General features: G+C 39.1%; 1 protein-coding gene and 1 long non-coding RNA gene across 9 annotated transcripts in view; both read right to left on the reverse strand.

The window, feature by feature from the left end:
- PLA2G4A (phospholipase A2 group IVA) overlaps positions 1–20,301 on the reverse strand; it is a 201,857-nt gene that overhangs the window by 121,706 nt on the left and 59,850 nt on the right. For all 8 annotated transcript variants that reach the window (XR_004486206.2, XM_049701605.1, XM_033438003.2 and 5 more), the window contains exon 3: positions 6,432–6,513. Coding sequence is in view for 7 of the 8 variants with exons in the window: in XM_049701605.1 (XP_049557562.1) it covers positions 6,432–6,513 (82 nt within the window). In the remaining variant the exon portion in view is untranslated. The remainder of the gene's footprint in view (positions 1–6,431; positions 6,514–20,301) is intronic.
- Positions 7,845–19,279, reverse strand: LOC125963124 (uncharacterized). The gene is made up of 2 exons (XR_007474920.1): positions 18,454–19,279; positions 7,845–8,164 (listed from the first exon to the last, which is right to left on the reverse strand). It is a non-coding gene; the product is annotated as an uncharacterized LOC125963124 (long non-coding RNA).

Genomic DNA, 20,301 nt, shown 5'->3' on the forward strand with positions numbered 1-20,301 from the left:
ACCCAAAGCGTTATCACAATACTTATCCATCCTTCTTTGTATTCCCAGCTCCACGACCCCTAGTCATTTGCATGGTAAGATTAACCAGGAAAACTGCATTTTAAAACGTAGAAGGGAAAGCTGAGCCCCTGGCAACTGTGAGAACAAAGAAGAGAAAGGGAAATCTCTCCCAGCAGCCTCAGAAGCAGCGGATTAAAGCTCCACAATCAACTTGATATACCCTGCATCTGTGGAATACCTGAATAGACAACGAATCATCCCAAATTAAGGAGCCCTATGGATGAAAGGCGCTTGGTGCTGCAGCCAGGAATCAGTGCTGTGCCTCTGAGGTGGGAGAGCCAACTTCAGGACACTGGTCCACAAGAGACCTCCCAGCGGCACATAATATCAAACAGCAAAAATCTCCGAGAGATCTCCATCTCAACGCCAGCACCCAGCGTCACTCAACGACCAGCAAGCTACAGTGCTGGACATCCTATGCCAAACAACTAGCAAGACAGGAACACAATCCCACCCATTACCAGAGAGGCGGCCCAAAATCATAATAAGTCTACAGACACCCCAAAACACACCACCAGACGTGGACCTGCCCACCAGAAAGACAAGATCTAGCCTCATCCACCAGAACACAGGCACTAGTACCCTCCACCAGGAAGCCTACACAACCCACTGAACCAACCTTAGCCACTGGGGACAGACACAAAAAACAACAGGAACTACGAACCTTCAGCCTGCAAAAAAGGAGACCCCAAACACAGTAAGATAAGCAAAATGAAAAGACAGAAAAACACACCGCAGATGAAGGAGCAAGATAAAAACCCATCAGACCTAACAAATGAAGAGGAAATAGGCAGTCTACCTGAAAAAGAATTCAGAATAATGATAGTAAGGTTGATCCGAAATCTTGGAGATAGAATGGACAATAGAATGGACAAAATGCAAGAATCAGTTAACAAGGACCTAGAAGAACTAAAGATGAAACAAGCAACGATGAACAACACAATAAATGAAATTAAAAGTACTCTAGATGGGATCAATAGCAGAATAACTGAGGCAGAAGAACGGATAAGTGACCTGGAAGATAAAATAGTGGAAATAACTACTGCAGAGCAGAATAAAGAAAAAAGAATGAAAAGAACTGAGGACAGTCTCAGAGACCTCTGGGACAACATTAAACGTACCAACATTCGAATTATAGGGGTTCCAGAAGAAGAAGAGAAAAAGAAAGGGACTGAGAAAATATTTGAAGAGATTATAGTTGAAAACTTCCCTAATATGGGAAAGGAAATAGTTAATCAAGTCCAGGAAGCACAGAGAGTCCCATACAGGATAAATCCAAGGAGAAATACGCCAAGACACATATTAATCAAACTGTCAAAAATTAAATACAAAGAAAACATATTAAAAGCAGCAAGGGAAAAACAACAAATAACACACAAAGGAATCCCCATAAGGTTAACAGCTGATCTTTCAGCAGAAACTCTGCAAGCCAGAAGGGAGTGGCAGGACATATTGAAAGTGTTGAAGGAGAAAAACCTGCAACCAAGATTACTCTACCCAGCAAGGATCTCATTCAGATTTGATGGAGAAATTAAAACCTTTACAGACAAGCAAAAGCTGAGAGAGTTCAGCACCACCAAACCAGCTCTACAACAACTGCTAAAGGAACTTCTCTAGGCAAGAAACACAAAAGAAGGAAAAGACCTACAATAACAAACCCAAAACAATTAAGAAAATGGGAATGGGAACACACATATCGATAATTACCTTAAATGTAAATGGACTAAATGCTCCCACCAAAAGACACAGATTGGCTGAATGGATACAAAAACAAGACCCATATATTTGCTGTCTACAAGAGACCCACTTCAGACCTAGAGACACATACAGACTGAAAGTAAGGGGATGGAAAAAGGTATTTCATGCAAATGGAAATTAAAAGAAAGCTGGAGTAGCAATTCTCATATCAGACAAAATAGACTTTAAAACAAAGACTATTAGAAGAGACAAAGAAGGACACTACATAATGATCAAGGGATCGATCCAAGAGGAAGATATAACAATTGTAAATATTTATGCACCCAACATAGGTGCACCTCAATACATAAGGCAAATACTGACAACCATAAAAGGGGAAATCGACAGTAACACATTCATAGTAGGGGACTTTAACACCCAACTTTCACCAATGGACAGATCATCCAAAATGAAAATAAATAAGGAAACACAAGCTTTAAATGATACATTAAATGAGATGGAGTTAATTGATATTTATAGGACATTCCATCCAAAAACAACAGAATACACATTTTTCTCAAGTGCTCATGGAACATTCTCCAGGATAGATCATATCTTGGGTCACAAATCAAGCCTTGGTAAATTTAAGAAAATTGAAATCGTATCAAGTATCTCTTCCGACCACAACGCTATGAGACTCGATATCAATCACAGGAGAAGATCTGTAAAAAATACAAACACATGGAGGCTAAACAATACACTACTTAATAACGAAGTGATCACTGAAGAAATCAAAGGGGAAATCAAAAAATACCTAGAAACAAATGACAATGGAGACACGACGACTCAAAATCTATGGGATGCAGCAAAAGCAGTTCTAAGAGGGAAGTTTATAGCAATACAATCTTACCTTAAGAAACAGGAAACATCTCGAATAAACAACCTAACCTTGCACCTAAAGCAATTAGAGAAAGAAGAACAAAAAAACCCCAAAGTTAGCAGGAGGAAAGAAATCATAAAAATCAGATCAGAAATAAATGAAAAAGAAATGAAGGAAACGATAGCAAAGATCAATAAAACTAAAAGCTGGTTCTTTGAAAGGATAAACAAAATTGATAAACCATTAGCCAGACTCATGAAGAAAAAAAGGGAGAAGACTCAAATCAATAGAATTAGAAATGAAAAAGGAGAAGTAACAACTGACACTGCAGAAATACAAAAGATCATGAGAGATTACTACAAGCAACTCTATGCCAATAAAATGGATAACCTGGAAGAAATGGACAAATTCTTAGAAAGGCAAAACCTGCCAAGACTGAATCAGGAAGAAATAGAAAATATGAACAGACCAATCACAAGCACTGAAATTGAAACTGTGATTAAAAATCTTCCAACAAACAAAAGCCCAGGACCAGATGGCTTCACAGGCGAATTCTATCAAACATTTAGAGAAGAGCTATCACCTATCCTTCTCAGACTCTTCCAAAATATAGCAGAGGGAGGAACACTCCCCAACTCATTCTACGAGGCCACCATCACCCTGATACCAAAACCAGACAAGGATGTCACAAAGAAAGAAAACTACAGGCCAATATCACTGATGAACATAGATGCAAAGATCCTCAACAAAATACTAGCAAACAGAATCCAACAGCACATTAAACGGATCATACACCATGATCAAGTGGGGTTTATTCCAGGAATGCAAGGATTCTTCAATATACGCAAATCAATCAACGTGATACACCATATTAACAAATTGAAGGAGAAAAACCATATGATCATCTCAATAGATGCAGAGAAAGCTTTTGACAAAATTCAACAACCATTTATGATAAAAACCCTGCAAAAAGTAGGCATAGAGGGAACTTTCCTCAACATAATAAAGGCCATATATGACAAACCCACAGCCAACATCGTCCTCAATGGTGAAAAACTGAAAGCATTTCCACTAAGATCAGGAACAAGACAAGGTTGCCCACTCTCACCACTCTTATTCAACATAGTTTTGGAAGTTTTAGCCACAGCAATCAGAGAAGAAAAGGAAATAAAAGGAATCCAAATCGGAAAAGAAGAAGTAAAGCTGTCACTGTTTGCAGATGACATGATACTATACATACAGAATCCTAAAGATGCTACCAGAAAACTACTAGAGCTAATCAATGAATTTGGTAAAGTAGCAGGATACAAAATTAATGCACAGAAATCTCTGGCATTCCTATACACTAAGGATGAAAAATCTGAAAGTGAAATCAAGAAAACACTCCCATTTACCATTGCAACAAAAAGAATAAAATACCTAGGAATAAACCTACCTAAGGAGACAAAAGACCTGTATGCAGAAAATTATAAGACACTGATGAAAGAAATTAAAAATGATACAAATAGATGGAGAAATATACCATGTTCTTGGATTGGAAGAATCAACATTGTGAAAATGACTCTACTACCCAAAGCAATCTACAGATTCAATGCAATCCCTATGAAACTACCACTGGCATTTTTCACAGAACTAGAACAAAAAATCTCACAATTTGTATGGAAACACAAAAGACCCCGAATAGCCAAAGCAATCTTGAGAACGAAAAATGGAGCTGGAGGAATCAGGCTTCCTGACTTCAGACTATACTACAAAGCTACAGTAATCAAGACAGTATGGTACTGGCACAAAAACAGAAATATAGATCAATGGAACAGGAGAGAAAGCCCAGAGATAAACCCACGCACATATGGTCACCTTATCTTTGACAAAGGAGGCAGAAATGTACAGTGGAGAAAGGACAGCCTATTCAATAAGTGGTGCTGGGAAAACTGGACAGCTACATGTAAAAGTATGAGATTAGATCACTCCCTAACACCATACACAAAAATAAGCTCAAAATGGATTAAAGACCGAAATGTAAGGCCAGAAACTATCAAACTCTTAGAGGAAAACATAGGCAGAACACTCTATGACATAAATCACAGCAAGATCCTTTTTGACCCACCTCCTAGAGAAATGGAAATAAAAAGAAAAGTAAACAAATGGGACCTAATGAAACTTAAAAGCTTTTGCACAGCAAAGGAAACCATAAAGAAGACCAAAAGACAACCCTCAGAATGGGAGAAAATATTTGCAAATGAAGCAACTGACAAAGGATTAATCTCCAAAATTTATAAGCAGCTCATGCAGCTTAATAACAAAAGAACAAACAACCCAATCCAAAAATGGGCAGAAGACCTAAATAGACATTTCTCCAAAGAAGATATACAGAGTGCCAACAAACACATGAAAGAATGCTCAACATCACTAATCATTAGAGAAATGCAAATCAAAACTACAATGAGATATCATCTCACACCAGTCAGAATGGCCATCATCAAAAAATCTAGAAACAATAAATGCTGGAGAGGGTGTGGAGAAAAGGGAACCCTCTTACACTGTTGGTGGGAATGTAAATTGATACAGCCACTGTGGAGAACAGTATGGAGGTTCCTTAAAAAGCTACAAATAGAACTACCATATGACCCAGCAATCCCACTACTGGGCATATACCCTGAGAAAACCAGAATTCAAAAAGAGTCATGTACCAAAATGTTCATTGCAGCTCTATTTACAATAGCCCAGAGATGGAAACAACCTAAGTGTCCATCATCGGATGAATGGATAAAGAAGATGTGGCACATATATACAATGGAATATTACTCAGCCATAAAAAGAGACGAAATTGAGCTATTTGTAATGAGGTGGATAGACCTAGAGTCTGTCATACAGAGTGAAGTAAGTCAGAAAGAGAGAGACAAATACCGTATGCTAACACATATATATGGAATTTAAGAAAAAAAAAAATGTCATGAAAAACCTAGGGGTGAAACAGGAATAAAGACACAGACTTACTAGAGAATGGACTTGAGGCTATGGGGAGGGGGAAGGGTAAACGGTGACAAAGCAATAAAGAGGCATGGACATGTATACACTACCAAACGTAAGGTAGATAGCTAGTGGGAAGCAGCCGCATAGCACAGGGAGATCAGCTCGGTGCTTTGTGACCGCCTGGAGGGATGGGATAGGGAGGGTGGGAGGGAGGGTGACGCAAGCAGGAAGAGATATGGGAACATATGTATATATATAACTGATTCATTTTGTTGTGAAGCTGAAACTAACATACCATTGTAAAGCAATTATGCTCCAATAAAGATGTTTAAAAAAAAAAAAAAAAAAAAAAACGTAGAAGGATACTGCCACCAAATTAATTCAACATTATCCTCAGGCTTTGGTTCATATCATTTCAAGCTGTCCCACACCAGTTTCTATAGCTATTTGCACACATAATGAACTTAAAGCCATAAGAATTAAACTGCATTTTTTAAAAATCCAAAGGCACAATACCTCACAGAGGCAGCTAGTTTAAAGTCTTAACTCGGCCATCTTTCCAAAATAGAATGGAAATGTCTTTGAAATCCAAAACTCTGTCCTAGGACAGTCATTTTATCTGATCCCAAGTACTCCCAATTAATGTAAAGTCAAGGTAAAACACTATTCTGACAGATAAAAGAGCATCAGAGAACCATTCAAAATGTTATCATTCAAAGATGTAGACAAAGATTATCACATCTGAAAAAGGGACAGCCCCAGGTTTGTCAAGGAACTCAGGCAACTGAAGAGTGAATCATAATTACGTATTTTCAACAGAAAAGCAAATAAGGGCACTTACGCATGTCACCGAAGGCCCCCTTTGTTACTTTTGTGGCACGTAACACCACTACTGTGAACTTGTGGGAATAATGGTGCTCCACCTGGAAAAAAAAATTCATAATGAATTTAAAATAAGCCTGTAATATAGGATCCAGGTAAATTGTTTTCATTGTTTCCTTGAGACTAATTGAAAATACTCCAGTTGAAAGGAAGTAACATGCATACCAGAAACATTCTTTGATCATGAGGCTTTTCCTTTTTTGATCCTTTCCCCTCTCTGGCACAGAATGATTGAGAAGTTTATATCATGCTTTAAAATGTCACTGCAGCTTGACTGTTAGGACTTCTCTGCAGTCCCTGCTTTACAGGGTTTACCAAGCCCTTGGGAAAAATGTGAATCAGGACTGCAGGCTTTCTAGGCGCACAATCAGGCTTTGTACTAGGTGATAAGCAAGACCTGCCTTAGAAAGGTGAAGTCAGAGCAAGATGTTTGCATTATCTAAATGTGTTTGTTTTTATTGTTACTGTTCAATGAAAGTCTTTTTTTGGTATAACATTTCCAGAGCAGTTTTCAAAATCCTTTGGATCCAAAGCAATAACCAGCAAGCTACTTATATTAATTTTAATTTATTTGTTAAAACCATATGTGACAATGTTAAAAGTTTCTATTAGCCTAATAGCTTGCATGCACATAAGAAGTATTAACAGGTAGAAGACTTTATTAAACACTTCACGTAACTGGATATTAGTTCTCAAATGATTCTACTCACCAAAACAGAATGGGAAAGCAGAAACTCACAAAGTTCTCTGAGCAACTGAAACGATTACAAAATCTTTATCTAAAGCTCAAGCATTTTTGTTTAATCTTAGGAGAGGCCCACATTTATAAGTTACTCCTACCTTTCATAATTTTAATAGACTTGCTTAACTTGTTAAAACGTCCATAACTGGGTTACCCTGGTGGCGCAGTGGTTGAGAGTCTGCCTGCAGATGCAGGGGACACGGGTTTGTGCCCCGGTCCGGGAAGATCCCACATGCCGTGGAGCGGCTGGGCCCGTGAGCCATGGCCGCTGAGCCTGCGCATCCGGAGCCTGTGCTCCGCAACGGGAGAGGCCACAACAGTGAGACGCCCGCGTACCGCAAAAAAAAAAAAAAAAAAAAGTCCATAACTAATTAAAAAGAAGCTAAGATACTGACAATACTGAGAAGTGAGTCTAAAAGTAAGGAGGCAGAAAAAAATTATAAAAGTGGACTCATAAGGACCAGCAATAGTGGGATATAGGAGCAAAAGTTATACAGCATTCAACAGTTTCTGAAGATATCACTCTATCAACAGAGTAATATATGTCCAGATTTATAACACAGCATCAAGAAGAGGTGAAGTCATGAATAATGAGCATACCTTGTTTAAAAAGGCAGAGAAGCATATAAAATCTTTCAAGGTAATTTTTATTAAAGTCAAAGAGAAATGCCTTCTATTTTCAGAAGGGCTCTGAATTGCCAAAGTTTTATTCTACATACATGAAATTATCAATCATAAAAAAATGAGTGCTTAAAAAAAGGCATATTGCCTTATACTACAACCAAAAATCACATGCACTCCTCCCACCAAAAAAAAAAAAAAAAAAAAACAGAGAAAGAGAGAGAGAATCCAGAGAATTCCCTGGCGGTCCAGTGATTAGAACTCCATGCTTCCACTGCAGGGGGTACAGGTTCATTCTTGGCTGGGGAACTAAGATCCTGCATGCCGCGCTGTGGCCAAATAAGAGAGAGAATCCACTATCATAATTAGAAACTTCAACACCCCTCTATCAGAAATGAACAGATGCAGTAGGCAGAAAATCAGTAAGGACAGAGTTGAACTCAACAGCACCATCAGTCAACTAGATATAATTAACACTTACAGACTACTTCATCCAACAGCAGCAGAATACATATTATTCTTAAGCTAACATGGAACAAAACTTCAATGTCTACTCTCACAATGGAATTAAACTAAAAATCAGTAACAGAATAATAGCTAAAAAAATCACAAAGTACTTGGAGATTAAACAACTACTAAATAACATAAATGTCAAACAAGAAGTCTCAAGAGAAATTTTTAAATATTTGGAACTAAATGAAAATGCAACGACAACTTATCAAAGTTTAGCGGGATGCAGTGAAAGTAGTGCTTAGAGGGAAATTTACAGCACTGAAACATATATGTGTGTGTGTGTGTGTGTGTGTGTGTGTGTGTGTGTGTGTGTGTGTATACATATATACATACATATATATGAAAGACCTAAAATCAATCATCTAAGTGTCTGCTTCAGGAAACTAGAAAAAGAAGGGCAAATTAAATCCCAAGTAAGCAGAAGAAAAATTGTAAGAACTGGAGGAGTGAATAAAATTGAAAATGGAAAATCAATAGAGAAAATCAATGAAATCAAAATTTGAAAAGATCGATAAAATTGATAAGCCTTTAGCAAGGCTAAATAAGAAAAAAACAGAGAGAACACAAATTATAAATATCATAATTGAATGAAGGAAGTTCATTACAGATCATATGGACATTAAAAGAATAATAAAGGAACACTATGAACAATTCTAAGCCCACAATTTCAAAACCTAGATGAAATGGACCAATTCCTTGAAAGACAAAATCTGCCAAAATTCACACAAGTAGAAATAGACAATCTTAATAGGCCTATGTTTATAAAGAAATTGAGTCAAAGTTTAACTCTTCAAAACAGAAAACACCAGGCCCAGATGGATTCACTGGTAAATTCTACCAAACGCTTAAGGAAGAAATTATACCAATGTTCTCCAATCTCTTCCAGAAGATAGAAGTAGAGAGAATAGTTCCTAACTCATTCTATGAAGCCAGGTTTATCCTGATAACAAAACCATACAGAGGCACTGCAAGAAAAGAAAACTTCAGACCAATGTCTCTCATAAAGAAAGATATAAAAATTCTCAACAAACTATTAGCAAATAAAACCCAAAAATGTATAAAAGGAATTGTAACCACAACCACATGGTATTTATCCCAGGTATGGAAGACTGGTTCAGCATTTGAAAAGTAATTATTGTAATCCATCACATTAACAGTCTAAAGAAGAAAAATCACATGATCATATCAATAGACACAAAAAAGTATTTGACAAAATTCAATACCTATTCATGATGAAAACTCTCAGCAACCTAAAAATAGATGGAAATTTTTTCAACTGGATAAGGAACACCTATAAAAATCCTACAGCCAATATCATAGTTAATGGTGTGAAACTAGAAGTTTTCCTGAAAAGATCAAGACAAGGATGCCCCCTCTTACCACTTCTTTCAACATTGTACTGGATGTCCTAGCTAATGCAATAAGACAAGAAAGGGAAATATAAGATGTATGGATAGTGAAGGAAGAAATAAAACTGTCTCTGTTCACAGATGACATGATTGACTATGTAGAAAACCCAAGTGAATTGATTTTTAAAACTCCTGGAATTAGAAGTGATTATAGCAAGGTTGTAGGTTATAAGTTTAATATGCAAAATTCAATCTTTTTCCTATATACCAACAATGAACAGGTGGAATTTGAAATTAAAACACAATACCATTTACATTAGCATTGCCCACACACACAAAAAAAGAAAAACTTGGGTATAAATCTAAAAAAAATGTACAAGGCCTATATAAGGAAAACTACAAAACTCTGATAAAGGAAAGCAATCAAGAGCTAAATAAAAAGAGAAATATTCCATGTTCATGGATAGAAGACTGAATATTGTCAAGATATCAGTTCCCTCCAAATTGATCTATAGATTCAAGGCCATCCCAATCAAAATCTCAGCAAGTTATTTTGTAGATATCAACAAACTGACTCTAAAGTTTATATGGAAAGACAAAAGACTCCAGAATAACCAACATAATGTTGAAGGAGAAGAATACACTTGTAGGACTGATGCTACCTGACATCGAGACTTACTATAATGCTACAGTAATCAAAACAGTATGACATTGATGAAAGAATAAACAACTAGATCAATGGAACAGAATAGAAAGCCCCAAAATAGACCAACACACATATAGTCAACTGATCTTTTACAAAGGAGCAAAGGCAATACAATGGAAAAAAGATAGCCTTTTCATCAAATGGTGCTGGAAAAACTAGACATCCACATTAAAAAAAAAAAAAAAAAGAGAGAGAGAGACAAATATCTGAGCCTGAAACAGAATAAGCAAATGTTCTTGAAAATCCAATTTAGGGATTAGCTTTCCCCACTAAAGAGAACTTTTCAATCATTATCATATATAATAGTACATACTCCCCAAATCATCTATGCTATTTTTCCATATCCTAGAAATTTAATACCACATGGGTTTTCAAATGCCGAAAAACTCCCTCGTAGGATAAAAATGATTAGCAATTCTCATCTATTATTTAACATTTTTTGAAACTGTTACAAATGTATTCATATGTCAAATGTTTATTAATAACAGGTACAGAAAGATGAAATTTTTATTAGAAGGATTCATTGAGTATGAACCATCTGTTACACATTCTAATAGATGCAAATTCTCATTTTCACAACAACCCTATAAAATAGATGTTATTATATGTACTTATAGATGAGTAAACTGAGAGGTTAAGTAATTTCCCAGTATCTCACAGACAGTAAAAGTTAAAACTGAATTAGAATCCAGTCTTCCTGTCCCCAATGTCTTTACTCTTTCTATATTCCTTTACTTATAGAGAATAATAATATCAACATCAATACCTAATAGCAAAAAAGGCTATTTCCATTTATTAAAGTTATACAGATATTTACAATCTAGTGCATTGTATCTGTAGTTGATCTAAAGTCTCTCTAGAGGAGACCTTCAAGATGGTGGAAGAGTAAGATGTGGAGATCACCTTCCTCCCCACAAATACATCAGAAATATATCTACATGCGGAACAACTCCTACAGAACACCTACTGAACACGGGCAGAAGACCTCAGACCTCCCAAAAGGAAAGAAACTCCCCACATACCTGGGTAGGGCAAAAGAAAAAAGAAAAAAGGGACAAAAGAATAGAGATGGGACCTGCACCAGTGGGAGGAAGCTGTGAAGGAGGAAAAGTTTCCACATACTAGGAAGTCCCTTCACTAGTGGAGATGGGGGGCGGCGGGGGGCGGGGGAAGCTTCAGAGCCATGGAGGACAGCGCAGCAATAGGGGTGCACAGGGCAAAGTGGAGACATTCCCGCACAGAGGATCTGTGCTGACCAGCACTCACCAGCCCGAGAGGCTTGTCTGCTCACCCGCCGGGGCGCGCGGGGGCTGGGAGCTGAGGCTCGGGCTTCGGAGGTCAGATCCCAGGGAGAGGACTGGGGTTGGCTGCATGAACACAGCCTGAACGGGGCTAGTGTGCGACAGCTAGCAGGGAGGGAGTCTGGGAAAAAGTCTGGAATTGCCTAAAAGGCAAGAGACCATTGTTTCGGGGTGCGCAAGGAGAGGGGAATCAGAGCATTGCCTAAACAAGCTCCAGAGATGGGTGTGAGCTGTTGCTATCAGTGTGGACACGGGAGACAGGCATGAAATGCTAAGGCTGCTGCTACAGCCACCAAGAAGCTTGTGTACAAGCACGGGTCACTATCCACACCTCCCCTCCCAGAAGCCTGTGCAGCCCACCACTGCCAGGGTACCGTGATCCAGCGACCACTTCCCCAGAAGAACACATGGCACACATCAGGCAGTTGCAACGTCATGTTGGCCTCTGCCACTGCAGGCTCACCCCACATTCTGTACCGCTCCTTCCCCCTGGCCTGAGTAAGCCAGAACCCCTGAATCAGCTTCTCCTTTATCCCCGTCCTCTCTGAGTGAAAAACAGATGCCCTCCGGCGACCTATACGCAGAGGTGGGGCCAAATCCAAAGCTGAGGCCAAGGAGCTGTACAAACAAAGAAGAGAAAGGGAAATTCCTCCCAGTAGCCTCCGGAGCAGTGGATTAAATCTTCACAATCAACTTGATATACCTGTATCACTGGAATACCTGAATAGACAATGAATCATCCCAAATTTGAGGCAGTGGACTTTGGGAGCAACTGTAGACTTCAGGTTTGCTTTCTGCATCTAATTTGTTCCTGGTTTTATGTTTATCTTAGTTGAGTATTTAGAGTTTATTATCATTGGTATATTTGATTATTAATTTGGTTGCTCTCTTCCTTTTTATATATATAGATATAGATACAGATATTTTTTTCCTTTTTCTCTTTCTGTGAGTGTGTATGCTTCTTTCCGTGATTTACTCTGTATAGCTTTTCTTTTACCATTTGTCCTACGGTTCTGTCTGTCCATTTTTATTTATTTTTTTCTTTCCTTATTTATTACCTTTTAATTTTTCTACTTTTTAATAATTCTTTTATTTTAATAAATTTATTTTATTCTTTCTTTCTTTCTCCCTTTTCTTCTGAGCTGTGTGGCTGACAGGGTATTGGAGTTCTGGCTGGGTTAGAGGCCTGTGCCTCTGAGGTGGGAGAGCTGAGTTAAGGACACTGGACCACCAGAGACCACCTGGCTCCATGTAATATCAAATGACAAAAGTTCTCCCAGAGATCTCCATTTCAACGCTAAGACACAGCTCCACTCAATGACCAGCAAGCTACAGTGCTGGACACCCTAAGCTAAACAACTAGCAAGACAGGAACACAACCCCACCCATTAAAAGAGAGGCTGCTAAAATCATAATAAGCTCACAGACACCGCAAAACACACCACCGGATGGGGTCCTGCTACCAGAAACACAAGATCCAGCCTTACCCACCAGACCACAGGCACCAATCCCCCCCACCAGGAAGCCTACACAACCCACTGAACCAACCTTAGTCACTGAGGGCAGACACCAAAAACTTGAGAACTATGAACCTGCAGCCTGTGAAAATGAGACCCTAAAAACAGTAAGTTAAGCAAAATGAGAAGACAGAGAAACACACAGCAGATGAAGGAGCAAGGTAAAAACCCATCAGACCAGACAAATGAAGAGGAAATAGGCAGTCTACCTGAAAAAGGATTCAGAGTAATGATAGTAAAGATGATCCAAAATCTTGGAAATAGAATGGAGAAAGCACAAGTAATGTATAACAAGGACCTAGAAGAGCTAAAGAGCAAACAAACAATGATGAACAACAAAATAAATGAAATTAAAAATTCTCTAGAAGGAATCAATAGCAAAATAACTGAGGCAGAAGAACGGATAAGGGACCTGGAAGATAAAATAGTGGAAATAACTATGGCAGAGCAGAATAAAGAAAAAAGAATGGAAAGAATTGAGGACAGTCTCAGAGACCTGACGGACAATATTAAATGCACCAACATTCGAATTATAGGGGTCCCAGAAGAATAAGAGAAAAAGAAAGGGACTGAGAAAATATTTGAAGAGATCAGAGTTGAAAACTTCCCTAATATGGGAAAGGAAATAGTCAATCGAGTACAGGAAACGCAGAGATTCCCATGCAGGATAAATCCAAGGTGAAACATGCCAAGACATGTATTGATCAAACTATCAAAAATAAAGTACAAAGAAAAAACATTAAAAGCAGGAAAAACAACAAAAAACATACAAGGGAATCCCCAAAGGTTAACAGCTGATCTTTCAGCAGAAACTCTGCAAGCCAGAAGGGAGTGGCACAATATATTTAAAATGATGAAAGGGAAAAACCTACAACCAAGATTACTCTACCCAGCAAGGATCTCCTTCAGATTCGACAGAGAAATTAAAACATTTACAGACAAGCAAAAGCAAAGAGATTTCAGCACCACCAAACCAGCTTTAAAACAAATGCTAAAGGAATTTCTCTAGGCAGGAAACACAAGAGAAGGAAAAGACCTACAATAAAAATGCAAAACAATTAAGAAAATGGTAATAGGAACATACATATCGATAATAACCATAAATGTAAATCGATTAAATGCTCCAACCCAAAGACATAGACTGGCTGAATGTATACAAAAACAAGACCTATATATATGCTGTCTACAAGAGACCCACTTCAGACCTAGGGAAACATACAGACTGAAAGTGATGGGATAGAAAAAGATATTTCATGCAAATGGAAATTAAAAGAAAGCTGGAGTAGCAATTCTCATATCTGACAAAATAGACTTTAAAACAAAGACTATTACAAGAGAAAAAGAAGGACACTACATAATGATCAAGGGATCAATCCAAGAAGAAGATATAACAATTGTAAATATTTATGCACCCAACATAGGAGCACCTCAATACATAGGGCAAATGCTAACAGCCATAAAAGGGGAAATCGACAGTAACACAATCATAGTAGGGAACTTTAACACCCCACTTTCACCGATGGACAGATCATCCAAAATGAAAATAAATAAGGAAACACAAGCTTTACATGATACATTAAACAAGATGGACTTAATTAATATTTATAGGACATTCCATACAAAAACAGCAGATTACACTTTCTTCTTAAGTGCTCATGGAACATTCTCCAGGATAGATCATATTTTGAGTCACAAATCAAGCCTTAGCAAATTTAAGAAAATTGAAATTGTATCAAGTATCTTTTCTGACCACCACACTACAAGACTAGATATCAATTACAGGAAAAATATGTAAAAAATACAAACACATGGAGGCTAAACAATACACTACTAAATAACGAAGTGATTACTGAAGAAATCAAAGAGGAAATCAAAAAACACCTAGAAATAAATGACAATGAAAACACACGACCCAAAACCTATGGGATGCAGCAAAAGCAGTTCTAAGAGGGAAGTTTATAGCAATACAATCCTACCTTAAGAAACAAAAAACATCTCAAATAAAGAATATAACCTTACACCTAAAGCAATTAGAGAAAGAAGAACAAAAACAACCCAAAATTAACAGAAGGAAAGAAATCATAAAAATCAGATCAGAAATAAATGAAAAAGAAATGAAGGAAACAATAGCAAAGATCAATAAAATCAAAAGCTGGTTCTGTGAGAAGATAAACAGAATTGATAGACCATTAACTAGACTCATCAAGAAAAAAAGGGAGAAGACTCAAATGAATAGAATTAGAAATGAAAGAGGAGAAGTAACAACTGACACTGCAGAAATACAAAGGATCGTGAGAGATTACTACACGCAACTCTATGCCAATAAAATGGACAACCTGGAAGAAATGGACAAATTCTTAGAAATGCACAACCTTCCGAGACTGAACCAGGAGGAAACAGAAAATATAAACAGACCAATCACAAGCACTGAAATTGAGACTGTGATTAAAAATCTTCCAACAAACAAAAGCCCAGGACCAGATGGCTCCAGAGGCAAATTTTATCAAACATTTAGAGAAGAGCTAACACCTATCATTCTCAAACTCTTCTAAAATATAGCAGAGGGAGGAACACTCCCAAACTCATTCTACTAGGCCACCGTCACCCTGACACCAAAACCAGACAAAGATGTCACAAAGAAAGAAAAATACAGGCCAATATCACTGATGAACATAGATGCAAAAATCCTCAACAAAATACTGGCAAACAGAATCCAACAGCACATTAAAAGGATCATATACCATGACCAAGTGGGGTTTATCCCAGGAATGCAAGGATTCTTTAATATACACAAATCAATCAATGTGATAAACCATATTAACAATTTGAAGGAGAAAAACCATATGATCATCTCAATAGATGCAGAAAAAGCTTTCGACAGAATTCAACACGCATTTATGACAAAAACTCTCTAGAAAGTAGACATAGAGGGAACTTACCTCAACATAATAAAGGCCGTATATGACAAAACCACAGCCAACGTCATTCTCAATGGTGAAAAACTGAAACCATTTCCTCTAAGATGAGGAACAAACCAAAGTTGTCCAATCTCACCACTATTGTTTAACATACTTTTAGAATTTTTAGCCACAGCAATCAGAGAAGAGAAAAATATAAAAGGAATCCAAATCAGAAAAGACAAAATAACGCTGTCACTGTTTGCAGATGACTTGATACTATACACAGAGAATCATAAAGATGCTACCAGAAAACTACTAGAGGTAATCAATGAATTTGGTAAAGTAGCAGGATACAAAATTAATGCACAGAAATCTCTTGCATTCCTAGACACTAATGACACTAATCATGAAAAATCTGAAAGACAAATTAAGGGAACATTCCCATTTACCACTGCAACAACGAATAAACTACCTAGGAATAAACCAATCTAAAGAGACAAAAGACCTGTATACAGAAAACTATAAGACACTGATGAAAGAAATTAAAGATGATACAAACAGACGGAGAGGTATACCATGTTCTTGGATTGGAAGAATCGACATGGTGAAAATGACTATACTACCCAAGGCAATCTACAGATTCAATGCAATCCCTATCAAACTACCACTGGCATTTTTCACAGAACTAAAACAAAAAATTTCACTATCTGTATGGAAACACAAAAGACCCCAAATAGCCAAGGAATAAAAAATGGCTCAGAAGTTTTTAAAAAGAACCAAATCAAAATTCAAGAACTGAGAAGTAAACTTCGTGACCTTCTAAGGATTTCTAATCTGTGCTCTGTGGTGAAGAAGCAGAAATATGGACCTTACTTTAAATGTGTGTACTTCTGCCTCAGGTTAGAGGCTTGTGGCAAGGAATGGCTGGTATAGGGAAAAGGCTAGAAGCTTATTCCTAACTGCCCTCTTCCTTACTTATCTAGAATTTGATAGTGCTCACAAAAAATATGCTATTTGCTGTTCATTGCAGCTCTATTTACTATAGCCAGGACATGGAAGCAACCTAAGTGTCCAACGACAGATGAATGGATAAAGAAGATGTGGCACATATATACAATGGAATATTACTCTGCCATAAAAAGAAACGAAATTGAGTTATTTGTACTGAGGTGGATGGACCTAGAGTCTGTCATACAGAGTGAAGCAAGTCAGAAAGAGAAAAACAAATACCGTATGCTAACACATATATATGGAATCTAAGAAAAAAAAAAGGTCATGAAGAACCTAGGGGTAAGACGGGAATAAAGACACAGACCTACAAGAGAATGGACTTGAGGATATGGGGAGGGAGATGGGTAAGCTGGGACAAAGTGAGAGAGTGGCATGGACATATATACACTACCAAATGTAAAATAGATAGCCAGTGGGAAGCAGCCGCATAGCACAGGGAGATCAGCTCGGTGCTTTGTGACCACCTAGAGGGGTGGGATAGGGAGGATGGGAGGGAGGGAGACACAAGAGGGAAGAGATATGGGATCATATGTATATGTATAACTGATTCACTTTGTTATAAAGCAGAAACTAACACACCATTGTAAAGCAATTATAGTCCAATAAAGATGTTAAAAAAATGCTATTTGCCATAAAACTCATTATTCCTTTGTGCAGTGATTTTGTAATAGTTTTATCACCTTTATATTTCTGATTTCCCAGCAGCACTATCTCACATTCTGATGCCCCCTAGAAATACCCTACCTTATTAAGATTCTAAAGAAGCTTGGAGATACACCAGAAATACATCTACACGTGGAACAACTCCTACAGAACACCTACTGAAAGCTGGCAGAAGACCTCAGACCTCCCAAAAGGCAAGAAACTCCCCACATACCTGGGTAGGGCAAAAGAAAAAAGAATAAACAGAGACAAAAGAATAGGGACTGGACCTGCACCAGTGGGAGGGAGCTGTGAAGGAGGAAAGGTTTCCACACACTAGGAAGCCCCTTCACGGGCGGAGACTGCGGGTGGCGGAGGGGGGAAGCTTCGAGGCCGCGGAGCAGAGCGCAGCAACAGGGGTGCAGAGGGCAAAGCGGGTAGATTCACACACAGAGGATCGGTGCCGACCGGCACTAACCAGCCCGAGATGCTTGTCTGCTCACCCACAGGGGCAGGCGGGGGCTAGGAGCTGAGTCTCGGGCTTCATTCGGAGCGCAGGGAGAAGACTGGGGTTGGCGGCGTGAACACAGCCTGCAGGGGGTTAGTGCACCACGACTAGCCGGGAGGGAGTCCGGTATAAAGTCTGGAACTGCCGAAGAGGCAAGAGACTTTTTCTTACCTCTTTGCTTCCTGGTGCGCGAGGGGAGGGTCGAGCGCTGCTTAAAGGAGCTCCAGAGACGGGTGCCAGCCGCGGCTAAAAGCACGAACCCCAGAGACGGGCATGAGACGCTAAGGCTGCTGCTGCCGCCACCAAGAAGCCCATGTGCGAGCACAGGTCACTATCCACACCCCGCTTCCGGGGAGCCTGTGCAGCCCGCCACTGCCAGGGTCCCGGGATCCAGGGACAACTTCCCCGGGAGAACGCACGGCGCGCCTCAGGCTGGTGCAACGTCACGCCGGGCTCTACCGCCGCAGGCCCGCCCCGCACTCTGTGCCCCTCCCACCCCCGGCCTGAGTGAGCCAGAGCTCCCGAATCAGCGGCTCCTTTAACCCCGTCCTGTCTGAGCGAAGAACAGACGCCCTCCTGTGACATACACGCAGAGGCAGGGCCAAGTCCAAAGCTGAGCCCCTGTGGGCTGTGAGAACAAAGAAGAGAAAGGGAAATCTCTCCCAGCAGCCTCAGAAGCAGCGGATTAAAGCTCCACAATCAACTTGATGTACCCTGCATCTGTGGAATACATGAATACACAACGAATCATCCCAAATTGAGGAGGTGGACTTCGGGAGCAAGATTTATGATTTTTTTCCCCTTTTCCTCTTTTTGTGAGTGTGTTATGTGTATGCTTCTGTGTGAGATTCTGTCGGTATAGCTTTGCTTCCACCATTTGTCCTAGGGTTCTGTCCGACCATTTTGTTTTGAATTTTTTTCTTAATAATTATTTTTTATTTTAATAACTTTATTTTATTTTACTTTATCTTCTTTCTTTCCTTCCTTCCCTCCTTCCTTTCTTCCTCCCTCCTTCCCTCCCTCCCTCCTTCCCTCCTTTCTTTCTTTCTACTTCTACTAATTCGTTCTTTCTACTTTTTCTCCATTTTATTCTGAGCCATGTGGATGAAAGGCTCTTCGTGCTGCAGCCAGGAGTCAGTGCTGTGCCTCTGAAGTGGGAGAGCCAACTTCAGGACACTGGTCCACAAGAGACCTCCCAGCTCCACATAATATCAAATGGTGAAAATCTCCCAGAGATCTCCATCTCAACACCAGCACCCAGCTTCACTCAACGACCAGCAAGCTACAGTGCTGGACATCCTATGCCAAACAACTAGCAAGACAGGAACACAACCCCACACATTATCAGAGAGGCTGCCTAAAATCATAATAAGTCCACAGACACCCCAAAACACACCACCAGACGTGGACCTGCCCACCAGAAAGACAAGATGCAGCCTCATCCACCAGAACAGAGGCACTAGTCCCCTCCACCAGGAAGCCTACACAACCCACTGAACCAACCTTAGCCACTGGGGACAGACACAAAAAACAACGGGAACTACGAACCTGCAGCCTGCAAAAAGGAGACCCCAAACACAGTAAGATAAGCAAAATGAGAAGACAGAAAGACACACAGCAGATGAAGGAGCAAGATAAAAACCCACCAAACAAATGAAGAGGAAATAGGCAGTCTACCTGAAAAAGAATTCAGAATAATGATCGTAAAGATGATCCAAAATCTTGGAAATAGAATAGACAAAATGCAAGAAACATTTAACAAGGACCTAGAAGAACTAAAGATGAAACAAGCAATGATGAACAACACAATAAATGAAATTAAAAATACTCTAGATGGGATCAACAGCAGAATAACTGAGGCAGAAGAACGGATAAGTGACCTGGAAGATAAAATAGTGGAAATAACTACTGCAGAGCAGAATAAAGAAAACAGAATGAAAAGAACTGAGGACAGTCCCAGGCATTAAACGCACCAACATTCGAATTATAGGGGTTCCAGAAGAAGAAGAGAAAAAGAAA

This window comes from Orcinus orca, chromosome 1 (assembly GCF_937001465.1).
Source record: "Orcinus orca chromosome 1, mOrcOrc1.1, whole genome shotgun sequence".
NCBI classification, from domain to species: domain Eukaryota; kingdom Metazoa; phylum Chordata; class Mammalia; order Artiodactyla; family Delphinidae; genus Orcinus; species Orcinus orca.